General features: G+C 44.1%; 1 protein-coding gene across 4 annotated transcripts in view; it reads right to left on the minus strand.

The window, feature by feature from the left end:
- MBD5 (methyl-CpG binding domain protein 5) overlaps positions 1-22,415 on the minus strand; it is a 174,131-nt gene that overhangs the window by 40,263 nt on the left and 111,453 nt on the right. For all 4 annotated transcript variants that reach the window (XM_048484067.1, XM_048484066.1, XM_048484065.1 and 1 more), the window contains exons 3-5: positions 14,956-15,655; positions 1,998-2,100; positions 854-1,034 (exon numbers count right to left, since the gene is read on the minus strand). In XM_048484067.1, the coding sequence (XP_048340024.1) occupies positions 854-1,034; positions 1,998-2,100; positions 14,956-15,068 (397 nt within the window). In that variant the 5' untranslated portion in view covers positions 15,069-15,655. The remainder of the gene's footprint in view (positions 1-853; positions 1,035-1,997; positions 2,101-14,955; positions 15,656-22,415) is intronic.

Here is a 22,415-nt window from a genome sequence, read left to right on the forward strand (position 1 = left end):
TCTTTTCTACTGGCTTGGTTTTATTCCAGTCTTCAGTGTTGTTCAACATTTTAGAATGTATGTCCCCAGCATTTCAGCCTCTCACCAACAGATGGAAGTTCTGCACTGCATTTCTCCCTGCTGTCTCTTGTTCAGCAAGCCCAGCACTATTTACTTCAACTAGCGGTAGCTCATCAAAGGGAATGGTGTCCAACTACCTTCGATCCTTTAAGTTGGAAATGCAAGAGGTTGAGCCAGAGTTTTTTTATATACAAACCATGTGGGCTATCAATAAGAAACACGATGCCAGAGCTAGGAGCAAAAGGAAAGTTAATGACTAATGAGGCGAAGCAGAATTACTCTGTAAAATTTATCATGTGCCATGCTTTAGCTACCATGGTACAGTAAACTGCCTGGTCAATCAAAGTCACCCCACACAATTGAACTGCTTGCTTTATCTTGGATTACATTTTCATAAGCACACTATTTTGAAACAGTTGCTTTAAAAGGGGCTTGGACAGATTTATGTAGGAGAAGTCGATCTATGGCTACCAATCTTGATCGTCCTTGATCTCAGATTGCAAATGCCTTAGCAGACCAGGTGCTCGGGAGCAGCAGCAGCAGAAGGCCATTGCTTTCACATCCTGCATGTCAGCTCCCAAAGGCATCTGGTGGGCCACTGCGAGTAGTAGAGGGCTGGACTAGATGGACTCTGGTCTGATCCAGCAGGCTCGTTCTTATGTAGTTTCGACAGATATCATTTGTAACTGATTTATACAAAACATCAATCATTTCTAAAGGCACGTAAGTCAGAAGCGCACCATTTTCTTCTTTTTGCAAAAAGACAAACAAACCCCCCCCCCCCCCCACTTACTTGTTCCACCCCCAGGACTCGTCAGAACCAGAGATGGATGTGGCGCTTCCATGCTTTTATGAAGCGTAGCCACTGCGATAATTTTCCTTTTGTGAATGCATAGCTTAGTGACATCTTCATCTGCTTTAACATCTTCAGCTGTTCTTTGTGTCACAGCAACTCCAGGATCAAAATTAAATACCTTAAAAAAAACAATGCCAGAACCAGGTTACCAATAACATTTTGCTACAAGTCTCAAATACCCACTTCCCCTCTTCAGTTGGAAACCCAATCACGTTAAAAACAAGTTTCCTTTCTTGTCTCTCTGGGTCACTGGCATTTCAGAGGGAATAAAAAAAATGCACTGGGAACATCATTTCCCACCCAGGATTCAACAACTGCAAGATGGCCAGTTCTCTTTGAAGCCCTGCTGGGTTGTGCTTTCAGTGCCTTACTACAGGGCTTGGACCTTTTCCATCTGGGTCATCATACACCCCTTCCTTAAACTCTCCAGGCAGCAAACTTAATTGCTCCAAGAGTTCACAGAACTAGTTACCTCTTGAAAGAGGCAATGTAGGAGACAGCATCGGAACCGAAGGGAAATTAAAATGAGGGAACATTCAGCAGCTAGCCCAAAGGAGGAAAATTCCAAAAGACTGGTGGAAAGTAATCTCTCATTCGAAAAGTAGACAGGCGTGCATAGTATGTCAACGCATTCATGGTTTTTACCACATTCTCAATAAACTTGCATTATTTTTATGGTGAGTGCTTGTTATATATAGTTATACATAAGCCATAATATACCTTAATAGTTATAGGTTTGTTTTTACACAACACCTAACTGGCATTTTTTGCTTTGATATTTATTAGGGGTCTAATAGTCTCCAAGCTCCACAGAAGAATGTGGAAAACAGCTTTTTTACAACTGAAAATCAAGACAACAAAAAATAAAAGGATCATATTGGTATCAAGTTATCTCCTTAGCCTTCTGAGCCATACAGCCTTTTTACATATACCATTCAGCTACAAAACAGCAGCTATTAAAACCGTATTCACTGAAACAGAGCCTGAGCTCAAGATCTGAAAGGCTCCAGCTTATATCAAAATGGAAAGACATTCCGTTCAAAATGTTACTTTGATATTCACAGCATATTCACATTTTTACCTTGGGAAGGATGAGAGGACATTCTAAACCACACTTGCATGTTCCATCAGTCAGCAGGTATGTTTTAACCTGCTCCAAACAGGACAATAAAGACCCGCTAGGACTGAAAGAATAAAAAAAGTAACAAATATGGATTAATTGATATTTTTAGACAAAATATTTCAAACACAATGCAAAGGGCAATACATGAACGGGTACAGCCTTTGGCCACCTCCATGAGCTGAGTCGGCATTTTGTGGGGCAACACATTCTTGGGCGTTACTCCGGGGGAGGGTGGTATAGAAATGTAATAAATAAATTAAAATAATAAATAAATAAATATTAATTGCGTTATCTTCTGTAAGGAACATATCTGGAACAAAAGGGTCTGTTTTTGGTGTGACAATCTAGCTGTAGTCCAGGTTGTCAACAGGCAGACATCACAGCCAGTGCAGACTATGTGCCTGGTTTGTCTATCAGTGTTTTAACCTGCTCTATCAGTTTGTCTATCAGTAAACAGAATGTTCTCAATGCGGGATGTGTGTATGTATGTGTGTGTCAATAACTGCATTGCAGATGCATTGTATCGCCTTCAGAAGGGGAGGTTCTGCAGCCTGGCACTGGAGGTGAATCATTACCCAGATCCATTCCCGGATAAACTCTGGGCCTCTAGGAATAAACCATAATACAGGGAGCATTTAGTTCAGTGGCACCTTCAGCCTTCTGTTCCTACTTCTCAGCCTTGGCGGGATTTTTAACCTTTTGTTCACAGGAAGGGGGTTTCAGCTCCTTGCCAACACCACAGGGAATTGTTTTGTAATACCTGGCTTACTTGCGGGATCTGGCCTTTGGACTCAGGTCTGTGATGGGACACTTGTTGGCAGTCTCTTTTTTCCCAGCAAAGCCCATGGCTTCCCCAACCCCTGCATGTTGTTTGCTGCCTATCAGGTGGTGGAGGGCTGAAAGAGGCTGTCCCCCAGGCCCCCAACCCCTGAGGACCTATCACTTTTGCTATGTTGAGGCAGTTGATTTGCCATAACACTGTGATCTGAGGGTCTTCCTTCGAGACATCTCTCTTTGAGGTGGTGTTCACACCTGCCTTTTTTGGAGTCCTCTGGGTTGAAGAGTAGGTGGCTAGGTCAAAGTTGAACTGCTCAGATTGGGCCTTGGGCATACAGGATGTGACCATCCTCAGTTTGGAAGTGCACCTGATCATTTCTAGGTTCAAGATAGATCAGAGGGACAAAGGGCACTCGTATAGCTACGAGTTATGCAAGGCTCCAAACCTTGCCCTGTGTGAGCGGCTATGGCCTTCCTGGCATTTTGTTGTCCCCTCCCCAGCACTTTCCTCATTCATGTCAATGGCTCCCCCCTCACCAGGTACCAGTTTGTCAGCATCTTGTGGGCATGTCTGGCCTCCAGTCCATTTGGTATGTAAACCAGCAGTATACAGGGCACATATTAGGCTGCAGCCAGGACCAGGTTGCTAATGCTCTTCCTTTAATTGCAGCTCATCGTTGTTTGAAGCTGGTATGGATCTGTGACCACAACATCATTGGCATATGCATGGCATCTTCTGGCTGGGGACAGCATCTGGGAGAAGGATCTTCAGCTCATCTGGATGGGCCCAAAGGGTATACGTTGGGATGTATTCCTGTCCACTGTGCTTGCTGCATTTGACAAGAGGGCCCTCCAGATGCACTGGTGATTCAACTAGGTGAGAACGACACTGGGCTCTCAACTGGACTTGACTTTGCTCTGTGACTGGAAGAAGATTTGTGGACCTTGAAAGCCAGCTTCCCCATTCTGTTTTTGTTCTGGTCTAACTGGCTTGAGAGGCTTCATGGAGTGGACTGCCCTTCCAAAAAAGCTGGACTTGGTGAGGAGGAAGGGCACCTGCAAGTTGGACTGGCTGAATGAAACCATGGGCAGCGTCCGGATCCACCATCTGGACCTCTTTTCAGTACAATGTGCTGTTCTGCCCGAATAGAGTCCACTACTTGAACTGGAGCTAGGACATTTGGCTACACGGTGTATGTTATTGCCTTTGGGTTTGGTTGCAGCTGTAGGAACTTTGGCAGGAGCTGGGCTGCACTGCCCAACCCTTAGATCAGTGGTGGCGAACCTTTGGCACTCCAGATGTTACGGGCTACAATTCCCATCAGCCCCTGCCAGCATGGCCAATTGGCAATGCTGGTAGGGACTGATGGGAATTGTAGCCCATAACATCTGGAGTGACAAAGGTTCGCCACCACGGCCTTAGATCAACATAGAGCCAGATTCATTTGCGGGGCGCAGAGGCAGGAGCGGCATGCATGACCCTTTCCCTCATTTTCATGGATCCCCTTAAGGCAGTGGTTAGTTTTGTAACATCTGGCAGTGTACAACCCACCCTCATTCTTTGCCATAGGACAGGGGTGGCCAACCTATGGCACTCCAGATGTTCATGGACTGCAATTCCCATCAGCCAATTGGCCATGCTGGCAGGGGCTGATGGGTATTGTAGTCCATAACATCTGGAGCGCCAAAGGTTCGCCACCACAGCCTTAAGGGATTTTGAGTGAGTGCTTTGGGGACATGCCCAGCTTGGCGGCTGTAAAGGGACCCTCACTCTAAGTGGCAGGGGAGCCCATAGAGTGGCTGAACCCTATGTGGAATCCACCTACAGCCATCCCGTGTGATCTCCTTCTCACCTAGAAGGGCTGGGATGAGGTAAAGAGGTGTATCAGTTGACAGGATGGATGCCCAATAACTGGATCCACTGCTCCATGATGTGCCAAGGGTCTGTCAGCTGCTGCATCCAATAAAGTTTTGCCTATTTTTTAATCCAACAAAGTGTTCGGATTCTTCCTGTTTGGGTCTTGTGTGCGGTTGGGGGGTCGCTACCTCCCACTTCCCCCCATCCCCTTTAAGCTGGGCTTGGAAACAGCATTTTAGGCAGCTCAAAGGGCTGCTTCAGGAGAGGGAAGCAGAAAAATTAGTTTCTGCTGATGGAAATTATTTCTGTTAGTGGAAACCAAATTTTGGATTCAACCCAATAAACATCTGTCAGCTCATATATTTAAACAGATTTTAAATCAAGCTATTCCTAACCTGATTGTAGGATTTCTACAGTGTCATAAGCAAATGTATCATAGCTAAAAGATAGGAATTTAGTTTAGAAAGCTAATGTTCAGTGGGCAGACGGGGTTTTCACAGCAACTATGCTTGCATATAGAGAACACTTGTTTAATGATATGACTACTTTTATCACTAATTATCAGATATACCTTGCGCCTCATCCTTGTAAAATTTTTGCTTAGCTTGCCTATACTTAGGTAATGAAGTAATGTTGTGAAATAAAGAACAGTTGCTGGATGTGTAACACCATGCAGCAGGCCTGGATCCAATGGACCATTTCAGCAGGTGACACAATTTATGACAAATAAGTACAACTTCCTTTTCCACTGCAGCATAAAGTGGACCCAAGCCATTCTTCAAGCATGACATATTCAGCCTATATTCTTAAACAGTCATTGTATTTGGGGGGCCACAACACTGGTGTCAGATCAGCCAATGGATTACAGCTAGGAATATAAGTGTTATATGTTCTGCATTCATATAGATTTGGCTAAACACAGAAGGCCACAGACATATACAGAGTCGAGAAGCGATGTTGGAAGCCCAGCAGGCCTTCACCAATTTGTAGCTGCTATAATCCTCATGCTCCCCCAAAGGGGTAAAGCAGGGTTTTGTGTTAGATGTCCCAAGCCTCAAAAGGGATTCTTCGAGGAAATGTAGGATAAGGTGGTAGAACAATTCTTCCTTTTCTTCCCCAGATCTAACCTCAGGTGCTCTGTCAAGGTGCTCCTGGAACATCCAAAACACAATGTAGCTCCAGAGACAGTACCTTCATTCTCCTCCCAGCCCAGTAGAAGGGCGGGGGCTGGTAACACTCAACACGGCAAGAAGATATGTAAACTCCTGCTCAAGCACAATAAATTTTGACTTTCTCTCTTAAAGCTTGCTACACGTTGTTGGGACAACAAGGTAAGCTGTATTAACTCACCCATAGAAAGGGCACCAATATGGGTACTAATCTTGAGTTACCGCAATCCTAATTATCCTCACACCAATTGTTTAGACAGGCAAAGTCATTTTTATGGATTTTCCAAGGTGGCTTCAAGTTTTTGGCCATTTAACTCTCGCCCAGGTCATAAAAAACAGTAGTTCCTGCTACTTTCTCAATGATACAGTTTGGGTTGTAGCTCTCCAGCACAAACAAGACTGAATGACTGTTGAAGAGAAAGGAGACTGGAAGTACTCAGAAGAAGTAAAGCTCTGGGTGACTTCAGATCAACCTATCAACTAGAATCTTTGTCAGAACTCTCAAAGTATGACTTCTATTTCTACTCAAACAGCAACCTATAGAGAGGATGTTGTTTGTTTGTGCATGCATTTATGCACACAGATCCAGGATTTCCGTCAGAAGGTATCAGACGTCTACCCAGGTGACCATGTCTCTGGTCTTGGCTGTGCCATTGCTTGCCACAAAGAAGGGATTATGCCTGTGAACTATTTAATAAACAGAAGCAGAGAATTATCTGAATTTTGGAATATAAATTCCCAAAATGAAAACAAACATTGTCCGATAACCATTCAAAATGCTTTCATTTTAAATAGTGTGACCAGAAGTTAAATGGAATGATGCAAGTTAAGACCTAACCCCCTCCTTCAAAATTAAAGAACACAAAACAAACAAGCAAAAAAACCCATGCTGGGTTAGTTAGTTCCTTATGTTAACATGCAACGATAAAAATTAATTCTGTGCCAGGGTTAAAGCCATGCAGAAGAGACAATTAAATAACAAAAAAGAAGGAAAATGGCTTGATTCTGCATTTATGAACCATGACAAAGTGTTAAAACACAATTTTATATGATTTTGATTCGACTAAACGGTCCATTGGTAGACTTACCCTGAAGGGGCCTTCTCCTGGACGGCGACGAGGGCATCCTGATTGGGTGATTCCTAGCTCATTCTCAGGGAGGCAGGACCTATTTTGTTGTCACTTCCTGAGCAGGGCTTAATCACCCTTCCTGGATCCAGTATTTGGAGTAACGTAGTAGTATAGGGAAAGAACTCAAAACATTTATGAAAGGAAACATTAGGAAGTAACAACATACAACATCATGATAACTGAGGCAACAGGCCTAAAAGACATGTGCTCCTAACGATTTTGTCTAACAGACTAATGTATGATTGCGTGAGTGCTCATTATTCTTCAGTACAGTTACGGTGAATCGATCTTCTTGGGAGGGCCAGGATGCCCTCGTCGCCGTCCAGGAGAAGGCCCCTTCAGGGTAAGTCTACCAATGGACCATTCTCCTGGAGGCGAGGCTCGGGCATCCTGATCGGGACCTCCCAGAGCAGTGTCCCTAATGGGTGTGATCATTCACCGAATATGTGTCCTAACACCCTGTGGCCGAAGGCCGTGTCGTTATCGGCCTTGGATTGCAGTCTATAGTGCTTGATGAATGACGTGGCAGAGGACCAAGTAGCTGCTTTGCAGATGTCCTCTATCGGGATTTGCCATCTGAGGGCGGCATTTGCTGCAGCGCTTTTGGTGGAGTGTTTTGTCGTGAATTCCTGGGGAAACCAGAGATGTTGGAACGCATTTGTAGGCTTCGGTGATGCAGGTTCTGAAGCGTCTTTGAGCTGATATGGCGGCTCTGGACATCTGAGCTCCGAAGTTGGAGTGCCGAGACGCTAGATGAACAGGGACTTGAAGGTCTTTCTGATGTCCTCTGTCTCAGCTGAATAATGTATGCCTTGAGTGTTCTTCTGACGTCTAACGTGTGCCAGAGAATCTCTTTTGGATGTTTTGGTTTAGGAAAGAATGACGGAAGTATAATCTCTTGTCTAAGGTGAAAGGACGATCCCACTTTGGGGAGAAATGTTGGGTCTAGACACAAGACAACTTTGTTTTTGTGGAATATGCAGAGCTGAGAGTTTATTGACAAAGCGTGGAGCTCGGAAACCCTTCTTGCTGAGGTGATGGCTACTAGGAATAGAAGCTTCATCCTGAGCCATCTCAGGGGCACCGACTGGATGGGTTCGAATGGATGTTTGGTTAGTGCGTTGAGCACAGTGTTCAGTTTCCACGATGGGAAGCGATGAATTACCGGAGGTTGGGTCTGGCGCACTCCTTTTAGGAATCTGAGGATGTCTGGGTGTTGAGAGGCAGTGATGCCTTGTAGGCGTATCCAAACCGTGGATAGGGCGGCTATCTGCCTTCTGAGGGTGGCACTTCTGAGGCCTTTTTCGGCTCCCTCTAGTAGGTACGTTAGGACTTGGGAGACCTTGGGACGAATGGGATCGATGTGGTGATTATTAGCCCACCTGATGAAGGATCTCCACGAGGAGTCATAGATGCGGAGAGTGGATGGTCGACGGGCGGCAATGATGGTGTCAATCACCTTCTGGGAGTATCCCTTCCTTTCTAGGGCTGCGCGTTCAAGTGCCAAGCGGTGAGGCAGAACCATTCTGGGTTCCGATGAAAAATTGGCCCTTGCGATAGCATGTCTGGAGGTGTTGGGAGACGAAGTGGAGGCGCAACAGACAGTTGTAGAATGGACGAAAACCATGGCCTTCTTGGCCACCAGGGGGCTACCAGGACGACCTCTGCCTCTTCCTTCCAGATCTTTCTCAGGAGTTTGGGAAGGATCAGGTGATATCGCATGGAAGGCGAAGACTGTATCAGGCCCGAAAGGAGGAGCCAGGAGAATTGGTCAAGAGGCGGTCCGTGGCTGCTCTTGCGCAAGCGGATGGTGGTATCTGGTAAAGAATGTCGGTAGTTGATGATTTTGTTGCGATGCAAACAGGTCTACCTGGGCCGTCCCGAATTGCTGGCATATTTGCCGGAAGATTGACGGATGGAGTTTCCATTCGGCTTCCGAAATGGTTTGGCGACTCAGCCAGTCGGCCTCGACATTGAGGTTCCCTCTGATGTGCTCTGCTGAGAGTGATCTGAGGTGTTTTTCTGCCCAGGTCAGGATGTTGACAGCCTCTCGATGTAACTGGGCGGACCTATAAAGACCCTTATTGATTGTTGAGGTGCGAAAGGTCTTATGGCTGCCACGTTAGTTCCTATCCCTGACCAGGACATGGGTGACCCGTGCAAGTAACGGTGCTTGAAAATGTTGGAGTGCAAAGCCTAATGGGCCACCATCTCCAGGAGGTTGGATGGGGAGGCAGCGTGCTTGCCATGCGGGACTCCATAGCAAGCCCTGGGCTACCTGGTCCCTGAAGGAGAAGCCCCAGCACCCGAAGGTATTGGCATCTGCATGAAGATCTCGGCAATCTTTGTTGCTCCTTGGTATATATACCTTGCTCTGTGGATAAGATTAACTGAGCTGAGACCACCACGTGAGACTGTGTCTGACTTGTGTCGATAGGATTACTGTTTTCTCTCTTTTCTGCATGATCTCGCACTGATAGGGTCTCAAGAACCTCTGCAGTGTTCGTGCATGGAAGCCGCGCTCCATTGGAAGCTATTACTTCCTCTGCCAATGATGGAGATGAAGAGGCCCATCAGTTTTGCTAGTTGCAGCAAGGCTACTCTCCTGGCTTTGATGAAAGATGTTGCTAGTCTTTGGATTTTGAGGGCCTTGGAGTGTGGTATGAAGAGAGCGTTGACTTGGGTATCGATCGTGGCTACCAGATGTTCCATGCGCGTCTTTGGGATCAGCAAACTTTTTTGCAAGTTGACCAAGAAACGGTACGAAGTCAGCGTTCTCATCACGAGGTCCACGTCCGCCCCTGCCTGTTCCTTGGAGGTTGATCGAATGAGGATGTCGTCCAGGTAAGGGTGGACGTGAATGCCCTGTTCCCTTAGGGCAGTGATGGGTGCTAGGAGGACCTTTGTGAAAACTCTTGGGGCTGTGGCGAGCCCGAATGGAAGAGCCCTGTATTGGAAATGTTGATCCTCTACTGCAAACCTCAGGAAGCACTGGTGTCGAGGGTTGATGGGTACGTGCAGGTATGCCTCTGTGAGATCCAGTGATGTCAGGTGACCTCCGGGTCGGAGGTTCTCCACAATGGATCTGAGGGTTTCCATCTTGAATCGACGTAGCCGAATTGCCCTGTTGACGTACCTCAGGTTTAGGATGGCTCGCCATTCCCCGTTTCTCTTTGGAACAGTAAAGAAATGGGAGTAGACTCCGCAGAAGTGTTCCGACTGAGGTACCGGTTCGATGGCTTGGATTAGGAGTAGGTGTTGGATTGCCTGCTGTGTCCTGAGTCTTTTTTGGTGATTTCGCAGAGTGGGAAATGCTTGAAATCTGGGTTTTGGAATTCTGAGGAATTCTATTCGGTAGCCTGTGGTGACCACCTCTTGAGTCCATAGGTCGACATTGGGGCCCGTCCAGCTCTGGTGGAATTTTTGCAGTTGGGCGCCGACCGGAGGTTTGGGTTTGTCAGGATCGGTTTGAACGGTCAGGCTGGAAGGATTTGGCTCCCCTGCCTGATCTGAAGTTGGAGGTACGAAAGGAAGACTGGTTGTTGCTGTTGTTATTGTTGTTGGGACGTCTGCGTGAGGTATAGGAGCTAGACCATAGTCGGCCGTCCCTAGGTGCGCGCGCCAGAGTGTGCTGTGACCTAAATGTGGTGTAGGACTTATTGAGGGATCCTTGGTCTGCTCTGACAAACTTAGGCATGGTTTTTCTATTTCCTTTGGACTCGACCAGTACCGCATGCAGGTCCTTGCCAAAGAGTCTGGATCCATGATAGTCATGGGTGGAGACTACGAGTTTTGAGTGAAAGTCTGCTTTCTTTGCTTTCAGGCCTTTTAAGCCAGGCTTCTTGTCTCCTCTTTACAACTACACTCCTCCAGGGCTAGAAACTTGAGAAGCCTGTATTTGAGGGACATCCAGGTTGAGAGTCGGCCCAAAAGGAGACTGCTTGGAGTAGCATTCTCTCCATGCCTCTCCCTAATTTCTATGGCGTGTTCTGGGGATGATGGCAAGGATCTCGGCTTCTGGCTCCATATGATGGCGGCTCTAGCCATGGTGGTGGCAGAGTACGAAAGCCGCCCTAAGAATTCATCAAGCCTAGTAATGATCGCGGCATCCTCTTGAGTATGACCTCCCCTTTTTTATCAAAAGGGTCTTTTAGAGTGCCCTCACCGTCTTTAGTGACTAGGCCTCCTGACTGCCACTACCGGGGCGTCTACTAAGGGGGTTTCTATCGTAGCATGTACGTGGTCTGGGAGTACGTAAAGCTTTTTAAGGAGTGATGGGTAGCTCTTGTTAACGTCCAAGTTGAGCCATTCTTTTTTCATCCTTTTTTCGAAGTATTCTGGAAGGGGGAAGGCCCGAGGGGTTTCTTCAGATTGAGGAAAGATTTCTTTCTTCCCCTTGGGGCAGCCTTTTACTGGCTTTTTGGATCCGGCTGGGGCGGAGGGGTCCTCCGCGTCTGCTTCGTCGTGCAGCTCGAGTGCTGAGATGGTCTTGGCTATCATTGCTGAGAGGTCCTCCTGTTTGAAAAATCTCTTACATAGGTCATTAGGTTCAATGGGAGTTTCCTCGCTCTCTGAAAAGTGTTCTACTGGCTCTAACCCTTCCCCCTCACTGCTTTCCTCGTCTATGTTGAGTGGGTCTCTATAACTGGAGGTGGAGGGGAGAGGACTGAGGGACCTTGAAGAAGAGCTGGAACGGTGTGTTCGCCTGCGCCTATCCCTGTGAGTGGATCTCTGGTGCCCTCTACTGACGCTTTTGTGTTTTTGTTTTTTTCTTATCGTGATCTGAAATTTCCTGTCTAATCTTTTTTGTAAAAAGTTGCATCAGGAGTTCTGGAGAGGCATTGGCCCAGGTACTCATGTCTGTGAGTGAGACTGTTCTAGAGGGATTGCCCCCCCCCCCTTTGCCTGGGCCGAGATCTGTTGGGCCGTTCTGAGTCAGACTCATTATGGCTGGGAGTTTCCTCTTCGTTTGCTGAGTCTTCCCCGCCCCCGCCCTCTGCAGAGGAGCAGGAACGCTCTCTGCCTAAATCCTCCGTTTGGCTCTGGGGGGGTGTGGGGGTAGTTGCGGAGCTTCGCCAGCCACATCCTGAGTAAGGACGCTGGTGCTCCGTGTGGAGACGGGGGCCTCCGTCTCCAGCCGCTTGTGCCGTTTGGCCGGGGCTGCTTTCGGTTTTGCGCCTGGGGCTGCTTTCGCTTTCGCGCCTTTTTTCCGCTCTGGAGGAGGCGGAGGCAATGGCGCCAGCGGGTTTTCCTCAGTTGTGGCTGTCTCCGGGGCTTGGGAACAAGACCCCATGCATGGCAAGGCGCGCGGCGAGCTGATGCGATAATGGGTAAGCGCAACTCCGGAGCTGGGTGGCAGCCGCTGGGTCCCTTCTGCCGCGCACCTTCCAAAGGTCTCTCGAGGTGGAGAAAATGAACGCAGGGAGGCCATTAGGCCTGTGCGAGTATTAGTCTCTCCCTTGAAGGTTGGGACTGGGGGTGGGGGGAACAGCCCAACACTTACACTTACTGAAGAGAAGACAGGACTAGACAGACTGAGAAGGAAAAATATTTGAAAACTGAATTGTTTGCCTGGAGGGCTTGGAGCACTGGACAAGCCCTGCACTCCCTATCTAGGCAGGAACAATACTGGATCCAGGAAGGGTGATTAAGCCCTCCTCAGGAAGTGACAACAAAATAGGTCCTGCCTCCCTGAGAATGAGCTAGGAATCACCCAATCAGGATGCCTGAGCCTCGCCTCCAGGAGAATGTATCTCTTTGTGCTTCCATGCTGACATGGATCTTAAGACAGGTAGCTTTAATTCTGTCAGAAATACATCTGCTTTTACTTTTTTAGCAACCAAAATAAAACTAATATTACACTTAAATAGAGATTTGGTCCTGGAATGGCTGTTTCCTTTTCTAAAATATTAGGTTTCAATTACATGCAACTCAAGAGATCTGAGATCAAGTTTCTTTTAATTGTCTTTAAAAGTAAAAATGGGTCTCAGGGATTTGTGGTGCAGCACAGGAATGAGGGTGGGGGGCATTAAGCCTGTCTAACCAAACCACTTTCCTGAGACAGGTCTATCCTTTGCCCCGGAGAAGAGGTTATTAACTCTGGTAAAGGAAAAGCTGGCTAACTGCCACTTGGCAAGGAGGCATGGTGTCTAGCCAGGAAATTACGTGAGAGAGAAAGGGCAAAGACAATCCTCCCAGCTGCCACACTGTAGTCCTAATCCACACCGGTCCTTCCCTCCTCCATGGCTGCTTCTAAAGAAAGTATAGTTATCTGGAAATGGGATCACAGACCTCCAGTGTCTCATACAGAGAGGAGCTCTCTGAGCTCAACAGCTAAGTGCACCAAACAAGTCAGGCATTTCAAGAAGTTGCATGCTATTCGCTAAGAAGCATTATTCTTATACCCCAATATACTGCTAATTAAGATGGGATTTTCCTTTCCGTTTCTCCTCTACTTTCCATTTTGCACGTGAAGAAGTTCTCTTTATAGTTCGCATCTCTTTGAAGCAACATTTTACACACCAGAATTTATATCACTGCCTGTGCTGTCTATCCCTACGCCCGTGCGTCTGTAGCAAGTGGACAGAGGCAACAGTCACAATTCTATTTTACCTGAATGGAATGTTGTGATGTTTATAGCCTCTTTCCTACTTAAATATAGTTTGTTAAATAAACATAATTCCAGGACAGGGGGTGGGGGGTGGGGTGGGCAAGGAAATAGAATCTATAATGAAAAACAGCAACTTACCACTACAATATAACCTACAAAAAGCCTATCAAAATGGACCATTTGATTTCTAGTTTTAATCTACTTCATTTAAGTAATACATTAGCAAAAAAATAATAATACTCAGCACAACAGCATGAGCTTTCTGATATCACTCAATAGAGGTTGTTAATTAATAAGCAACAAAGCTTGATCTCAAATTCTTGGGAGAAAGGTGGGATATTTTGAAAAATAATGATTTAATATGGCGACAATAAAATCATATAGAACTTCTATTGCAAGGTAGTGGCTGACCCAGTCTAATGAAGACTACTGAGGGAAAAGAGACCAAGGACCAATTCACACATGCAGATAAATTACATTACATGCAGTTATAGTGTTTCCAGCAAACACATTCCACCATATGTTAAGGTGCAGCAGTAGCTTGGTCATATTGTGCAATATACAGCATTACACTGCAAATAGCTGCGTTTATATTCTGTGTAATTTAAGAGTACATATCTGAATATTATCTTCAAAAACATGTATGCACAAAAAAAAACCCCCTTTCCCATAGAAACTAGAATAGAGTCCTGATGGGCTCATTTCCTACAGGGAGGGAATTGGGGAGGGGGCTGTTTTTGCAGAGGGACATACAAATGTACTGTAATTTACAAGCATTCTGAAACAGGATGATCCAAGAACTCAGATCCAATTGATTGTATCTCAGGGTGAAACTGAACCCTTTGTGGCTTTCTGTTGCCAGAACCAGCACACTCAAAGCTTGGGGATAAGATGGATTGAACTGAAGATGCACAGCCCAGTCTATGTTCCTTGCAGGTCTCTCACCCTCCTGAAATATCACCACAAAGACACTGACTGGAGGCTGAACAGTTCTTTTTAGAAGGGTACAGCAAACTGATGGGAAGGCTGATGATCCTCTGCCAGCCAGATTCAGCCCACAAGACACCACAAGGACTACAATTCCCATCAGCCCCATGTAATGTTGGCCATAGTGGCAGGGGCTGATGGGAATTGTAGTCCATGAACATCTGGAGAGCTGCAGGTTGCAGAATCCTGGGCAAGCCCCTGAAATAAAGAGCTATAGTTTACTTGTCTTAGTGTTAAACAAAATGACACTTCAGCTATTTATTCCAGTGGGTAAGGAAAAAGGGGGGAAATAACTACATGTTATATTTTTTGAGATAACCTGCGAACAGACATCCTGCCAAAGATTGCCCTTCAGGGGTAATTGTGAGTAATCAGACATGCTCACCTGATATACAGAACTCCATTTTGATCCACCCGCCGTTGCCAACCAACTGGAACTTGTACTGCAGGCAGCCCTCCGTCCTTGTCCCCACCATCAATCTCCTTTCCTCCATTCATTTTTCTGATTCTGCTTATGACTCTTCAAAGATATCCGCAATAAGATGATATCCTTATTTTATATGTCGTCATGGTCTTCAGAAGGCGGCCACACAGTACGGCAATTCCCAGATTGTAAAAAGTGCATCGGGAAGCTCTGGCTCAGTTTGGAACCGAGTCTGCGAAATCTGCCATTTTTTTGTGTTTGCGTGTTTGGACAAGTTCAGTTGCCCATCCTGACCAAGATCAAGTATGAAATGTTCTATTCCTTACGGAGTCATGAGGACTGCCTAAAAGGACAAAAATGAATGTTTCCAGCTTGGGAAAATCATAATCCATCAATGCTCCGTTACTGGTCAAAAAGACAGAAAAACACTGATTGCTAGTTCAACAGCATGACTCCAAACTTGACGAGTTTCTACAGTAATTTCTGTCTGGAGAGAATTAGTCCCATTTTTACAGGTGGGATAGACGCGAGAGTTCCAGGTCTTAAATTCTCTTAGATGCCATATCCTTTCTGTTTCCTTGTCCTCTTCCATTTATTATCCAAGCTACTGCAGGATACCTCTTTTGATTCTCTCATGATGATGTAGCTCCAACGAGAAAATCTGAAAAGAAAACACAAGCAGCTAATATTATCATCAAATGAAAGTTTACTTTTTCTAGGACATGTGCATCAAAGAGGCTCAGAAGCAATCCTGTAATTCATAAAACACTATCTTAATATAAACTTTAGGGGAAATACATCAAAGAAAAGAGTTAGGGGAAATACATCAAAGAAAAGGAGAGTTTCAAGAGCAGTTTGGGGGTAAAGCACACTGTTCCAAGGGAAAGAGTCAACATTTTGCTGAACACACATATTAGTTTAGCATACCTAAATAAACTCTTTGGATTCTAGCAGAGGTTTTTTTAGTGTTTATTTTAACAACATTTATACCCTATTGTTTTGCCCTCACCAGGGGCACCAAGGCTTCTAAATAAACTAAAAACCTACATAATAAAATCACATTATTAAAAAACAATGAAACTAAGAAAGAACACATCATTAAAACCAGAGCTAAAAACACATACTAAAATAAAACAATAAAATATTGGGCAGAAAGGATGGATCACTGAGGGAAACCAAAGCGAACCAAACCAAAATGTCTTCAGCCACTGGCGAAAGAGTTTTGGTATCATGACCAAAAAACCCCTCTCTCCTGGATTTCCACCCACCAAATTGCAGAATGTAGGGACACCTAAAGTAGGATCTTGGCTAATGATCACAATGGTCAAGTAGGTTTATGAGAGAGTAGGCGGTCTTTCAGGTACATTGCTGTCAAACTGAATAAAGCTTTAAAGGTTGGCACCAGAACCTTGAATTGTATCCAGAAACAGTTGAAGAGCCAGCATAGGTGGGTCAAGACTGGAGTGATATGGACCCTATGACAAGCACCAGTCAATATCCTGGTTACAGTATTCTAAACCAACTTAAATTTCTGAACACTTTTCAAGGGCAGTTCCACAATACAGAACATTGCAGTTTGCTAATCTAAACGTAACCAGGACATGCAGCCTAATAATCAGATTTATTTTGTCCAGGAAAGGCCTCAGCTAGCTAACCAGTTGAAGCTAGTAAAACACCCTCTTGGCCACAGCTGCTATTGGCTTATCCAGAACCCTCACAGATTACATATCTGTTTCTTGAATGGGAATGCAGCTCCAACCAGAAAGTGTGACAGACATGTTAAATCTTGGGTCAGACCTTTTCCTCATCGGTAGCACTCCTGTCTTGTCACAATTAAGCTTCAATTTATTAGCTGACATCCACTCCAAAATTGTTTCCAGGTGTTTGATGGAGGTGGGACTACATGGGATATGGCTTTGACTGGTAAAAGTAGCCTCTGAATCAGAGATGGGGATTTGCTTGGGATTGGAGAAAACAGCTTGTCATTCTTAGCCAGGAGGCTGGCTTCGGTCCAACTCCATTTAGCATAAGTATTTGGATAATTGGGGTTTTCCCCTGTTTTCAGCCTTCAGTGGTAACTGGGTCCACATGAGGTTGGGTGCAGGTTAAGGACTCTTTCAACTTCTTGTTAACATAAGGAGTTTTTAATAGGCTCAGAGGAACCAGCTACAGTCTAGGTAAAGTATTTAGCTTAATGAGCTCAATGATGTTGCTTTTTATTTTAATATCTCTGTGTTATTTTAATATCTCTGCTGTAAATTTCGTTGTGCGTGCACAATGACAATAAAATGCTTATGCTTATGCTTATGCTTATGCTTATGTTATTGTTGCTACGTGTTCCCCCTATATTTTGTTTTGCCTTTTGCATCCCTTTTTTAATCTAACCACCCTTTCTCTTTTTTCTTTCTTTTACAATAAACACGTTGATAAAAACATTTATTTCACTTAATATAATCTATTTATCTGGAATATTTGTCTTCTGAATGTGCTAGACTGCTTATAAATTATTTTGCTATTCTTTTAGTCCTATATTGGAAGTCTATCTTTGAAGCAGGCCGATTTAGAGGTTCTCAGGAAGTCCTGAATGGTGGCAGTGGCTTACCAGGGTACTTTTCAGGGGATTCTTGGTCTAAGGGAGCTTCCCAGCAAGGAAAGGCATCACTTTCCCCTTTCTACTATACCATGTAGAAACTCATGTTCTTGGTCAGCAAAACTAGGTATGGGTATGTGTGGGAAGCCACAGTGAAAGGGATAAAATTGTGTGCGTGTAATTTCTATCCCTCCCATTCCCAACCAAACTTGGGCTCAGGGTGGCTAAGCTGCTCTATGTCTCTGGTTGGGTGAATTACTGAAGAAAGAACTGCAAAACATTTTTTGATTCATGGCGTTACCTTCTTGCTATTGTTCAAATGGTTAGTATCAGCAGCAGTATTTTCTATCATCGCATATTTCTATAAATAAAACAGCACATTTGTAACAGTTTTGCATTTCATTTACTTTATGGACAAATGTAGTTAAAATGTAAATTACAAAGTCAGCGGTGATTTAGAATGAAAAAGAGTAACCCATAGGATTTGAAATACTTAAATAAGACAGTCAGGCTTGGGCTAATGAACTAGGCTACATAAGAAAAAAAGAGAAAATCTGTTGATAATCAGGAGCTAATCTATCGCTTAATATATTTTTGCCTGTGTTCTCCAACAGATTTGAAATTCCAGAATGCCCTTGGAAGGAGGTAGTTGGTTAATTTGGAAACTGAAGACAGTATTAATTTAAGTAAAACATATACATACTTAAGCAAATCAAAAACAAGGCAGACATCAACATTGCACTTTTAATTTCTATGGCTGTCCCTATGTCTCTGTTTCAACACAGGCTCATAAACCTAGCATCTTGAAAGTCTCAATTCATCATAAGAACATAAAGATCACTGTCAAAATAAGTAAACACACACACAATTTTAGTGGCCAATGCAAGGCAAGAGGGTTCTAGTTGAGAGGAAAAGGGCTGTATGCACTGTTGTTTCAAAAGCAATTTTCCACTTGGCATGGACAAGAGCCTATGTATATCCTGGTTTGCGCATGCACAATGTTCAGCACAAATCCAAAGCCTGGCGGGTTAGAGTAGCAAAGTCCTGCCTTGAGAAATCTATGGATACATGATGGCATCACTGCATGTCAGAGAACGGAGGAAGATTGTGCCCACTCGGGAGCCCTAGCCACATAAAGTCTTCCTCTTCAAAAACATCTTGCTTGCTAGGATGGGCATTTCGCTAATATTTAAGAGAACTGAATAAAGTTCAACCGTGCCCCCATTTTATGCGACTTGTCAAATATGATAAACAGCAAAAAGTCATTTGCATAATTGTCTATGGAGATTTTTTCAAAAGATTTTTTAGCTAGCACTGTAAGTAGGCATAAAGTGCTTGCTTCAGCTAAGAATGTCATTTTCAGACCAAGTCGACTTTCTGTCAAGCCTTTTAACCTAGACAAGTGTTTGAAGTTGGACTGCAGACAGTAGAGTCAGGGTTTTAGCAATGTAAAAATAGGAGCATGTGTGTGCTTTTAAGACATAAGCCACTTAGCATTAAAATTTCAATTTTTCCCCATCCATCCTCCAGGGATAAATGCTATATAGAACACACGAAGACTCACAAAAAAACATACTGAATAGAACCGGCAATTTTAGCAAGAGGAAATGTTCACAGTGCCTAAAGAATATTTCAGCTTTCTATTAAAGAATGACAATGCACTTATACACACGAGAGGGGGGGGGGTTCATTTTAAGCAATATTGAGGAACAGTGGAAAAAAGATAACTTAGTACTATAATATAATTACTATAATGCAACATAATTGGTCAGTATGCATTTTTCTAATGCATGCGCACAGAAGTCATAAAGGATTTTTATTGCAGCCATTCATTCTTATTTAAACATTACCAGTGCAGTGAAACAATCAGATGCCATTTACTTTTTGCTATTAAATTTTTCACTAATTCCATCTCACTGCGGCATTTATTTTTTATGCATTTGTTAAAAAGATGACCTAGAATGGATTTTAAAAATATTTGCTTAGGGTCTAATGACTAGTTCTACCTCTCTGTCTTGACAATAGTTCATGCCTTCCCACACCTCCCACTCCCTTGCGCCACTTTATCACTAAGAATGACTCACTAGTGGTTTCTGACCCAGCTTTTCCAAAATAGTACTTTATCAGATTGCACAGACAACAAGACCTCAGATGAAATAAGCACAGCATTGGAGAAACATAAAAAGGTCTTCCTATCCTTAATATCTTCTGTCCTCCAGTCAAGTTTTTTTTTCACTACTTTGTTTCATAAAACTCATTTAGGATCCCTTGCTCTTCAAAACAGTTTTGTTCTAATCTAGAGACTCACAATAATACTGAACACTAGCACTTTGCTTGGAACATAGCTTCTGTCTTCACTGTCTGAAGAAAGGATTTCTAGAATTGAGCTACCATCCAAGAAGACTCACTTCTCAGCACGGAAAAGAAAACATGCTCTGATTTTATTCAAAGCAGTAAAATGGTGAGTTTGCACACATGTGAGTACAGAATGGCAGAAACCTTGACACAGAATGCTGCCATTACAAGAGAAGAAATTTAGGCCTTCAGCGTTCAATAAGCCCCTCCCCCCCGGTAACATTTATGCAATAAAATATGACTTGAACAGTCACCAGGATAAATGCTTCTCTTGTTAATCTAAGTAAATTGACTCAGCAAAAAAAATAAATAAATCAGACACTGAAGAAATGAAGCTGTAGCTCAAATAACTTATTCAAGTCATGTTTTGATTATGACTACAAAGTTAATTCATTGGCAATTTGAAAACAAGAAAGCCAAACTAATAATGAAAAATGCATATTCTAGGCACGAAGTATACGAGATATGACACTGTCGCACAGCTTTTCAAAGGACGCGTCTACGTTACATTTAGTTGCCAGCTGTGGGGACAACTGTGTGAAAGTTGCCCATGATCAGGACTGCATTCTTAAATGCACTGATCGGATTATTAATATTATTACCAGCAAGCGTGCTTAGCATGAGGCTGCCTACCCCACCCTAGCCAATGAAACGCAAGGCATTCTGACTTTTTAGAAAAATAGAGCATCTTCAGAAGCACGCTCATCTTTTTTTTTTAGTTGCACTGTCTCCTAGCACAAGTTAATCCCTGTCTGCGTTGATTGGTCTCACTGCTTCGAGTGGGACTTAGTTGCAGCTAACTTTTGCTGCATTTCGCTCAAGAGTTTTTCGGCAGGAGACCAAGGTCGACATTCTTTTTGCCGCCCGAAAGAAAGAAGATGAGGGTTGTACTCGGCTTAGCAGGAGCAAGTCATGCCCCAGTGGTGTGGCTAATGTCTCAGGAGCTTGCCACACACTTGGCTGCTGGCTGCATGGGGCCAGGAGACAATGATGGGCATAAGCCACATCCTTTGCCTTTGCCCGCCCTGCTGGATCCAATGGTGCAGACCCAGCCTCAGGAGCTGCCTTGGATGTACAGGCAAAGAACTAGACCTGTGTATGCAACGAAATGGTCTGGGTGAACTGCTCTTTGGTCTGTGTGCTGGGAGTTACCCACTATGGTAGCAAAAAGGGACAGTCCTGTGTAGTCAAGTGATATGAAAGCTACCTCCCCTTACTGGAGTAGAATGGGAAGAAATGGAGAATTTGCTCTCACAGTGCTGCAGCAATGTATGCACCATCCTTACCACAAAGCCAGCATGGTGTATTGGTTAAGAGTGGTGGACTCTAATCTGGAGAACTGGGTTTGATTCCCCACTCCTCCACTTGAGCAGTGAACTCTAACCTGGAGAACTCTAACCTGGAGAACTAACCTGAAGCCTGCTGAGTGATCTTGGGCTAGTCACAGTTTTCTCAGAACTCTCTCAGCCCCACCTACCTCACAAGATGTCTGTTGTGGGGAGAGGAAGGGAAGCTGGTTGTAAGCCACTCTGAGATTCTTTACAATGGAGAAAAAGCAGGGTATAAAAACCAACTCTGCTTGTTCAGAATGGCACAATGACATATTGTATGAGGAGATAAAAATAAAAGCCAATTAAATTGACTTTGAATGGACATGGTAGCTTTCCTATACATTATTTTCTTTACAGGTCATGAAACTGAAAACACAGACTCTATTCTCTACCCAAACCCCTGATACAAAAATAGAACATGCTTTTAATTACGTGCTGAAAATGTGTATATCAGACAACTGGATATATAGTCATTGAATCTGATCCACTACTACAACAGCAGTATCTTTCTCAACATCCTCATAAGCATTTATCAATTTTGCGATATGCAATAAAAAACTCAGTTTAAAAAAAACCTGCAGTCATGCAGGAAGCACACAAAGAATTAAACACTATAAAATTACATTAAATTGTCTTGCATTGCTCCAGAAACATTAATCGTGCGGGGAAATATTAAGTCGTTCAGTTCAAGCCTCTGTGCAAGAAAATGTCAAAAATATAGTGGGAATAGCAAATTAAACCTGTAAATTATAATTTTGTGCTAAAGTACCAAGTCATGTGACCAAGCTATTTTTAGAGGCATAGAATGTTTTCCCGAAGTGCTGTTCTTAAAGTTGTTTACTGAAACATTCTGCAAATAATCAACAATTTCATGAAAAGTCTGTCATGAAAGAGTACTCTTAGATAATTGGTTATATATTAACCCAAAATGAACTATTTAGAAAGCTCTGAACTAGAGTTGAATGCATCCACCCAATCGTAAGCATGTTTATCAGATGATTTCAGCGAGACTTCCTTCACAGCAAATACAGTTAGGATTGCAGCCATAAACATAAGTTTCTACTGGGGTGGGGGGGGGGGGAGACACCTTGTCTAAGAGATGTGCTCTTTACCACATGCAGAGAGGCAGGACCAATCAAAACTCT

This window comes from Sphaerodactylus townsendi, linkage group LG02, assembly GCF_021028975.2.
Source record: "Sphaerodactylus townsendi isolate TG3544 linkage group LG02, MPM_Stown_v2.3, whole genome shotgun sequence".
NCBI classification, from domain to species: Eukaryota; Metazoa; Chordata; class Lepidosauria; order Squamata; family Sphaerodactylidae; genus Sphaerodactylus; species Sphaerodactylus townsendi.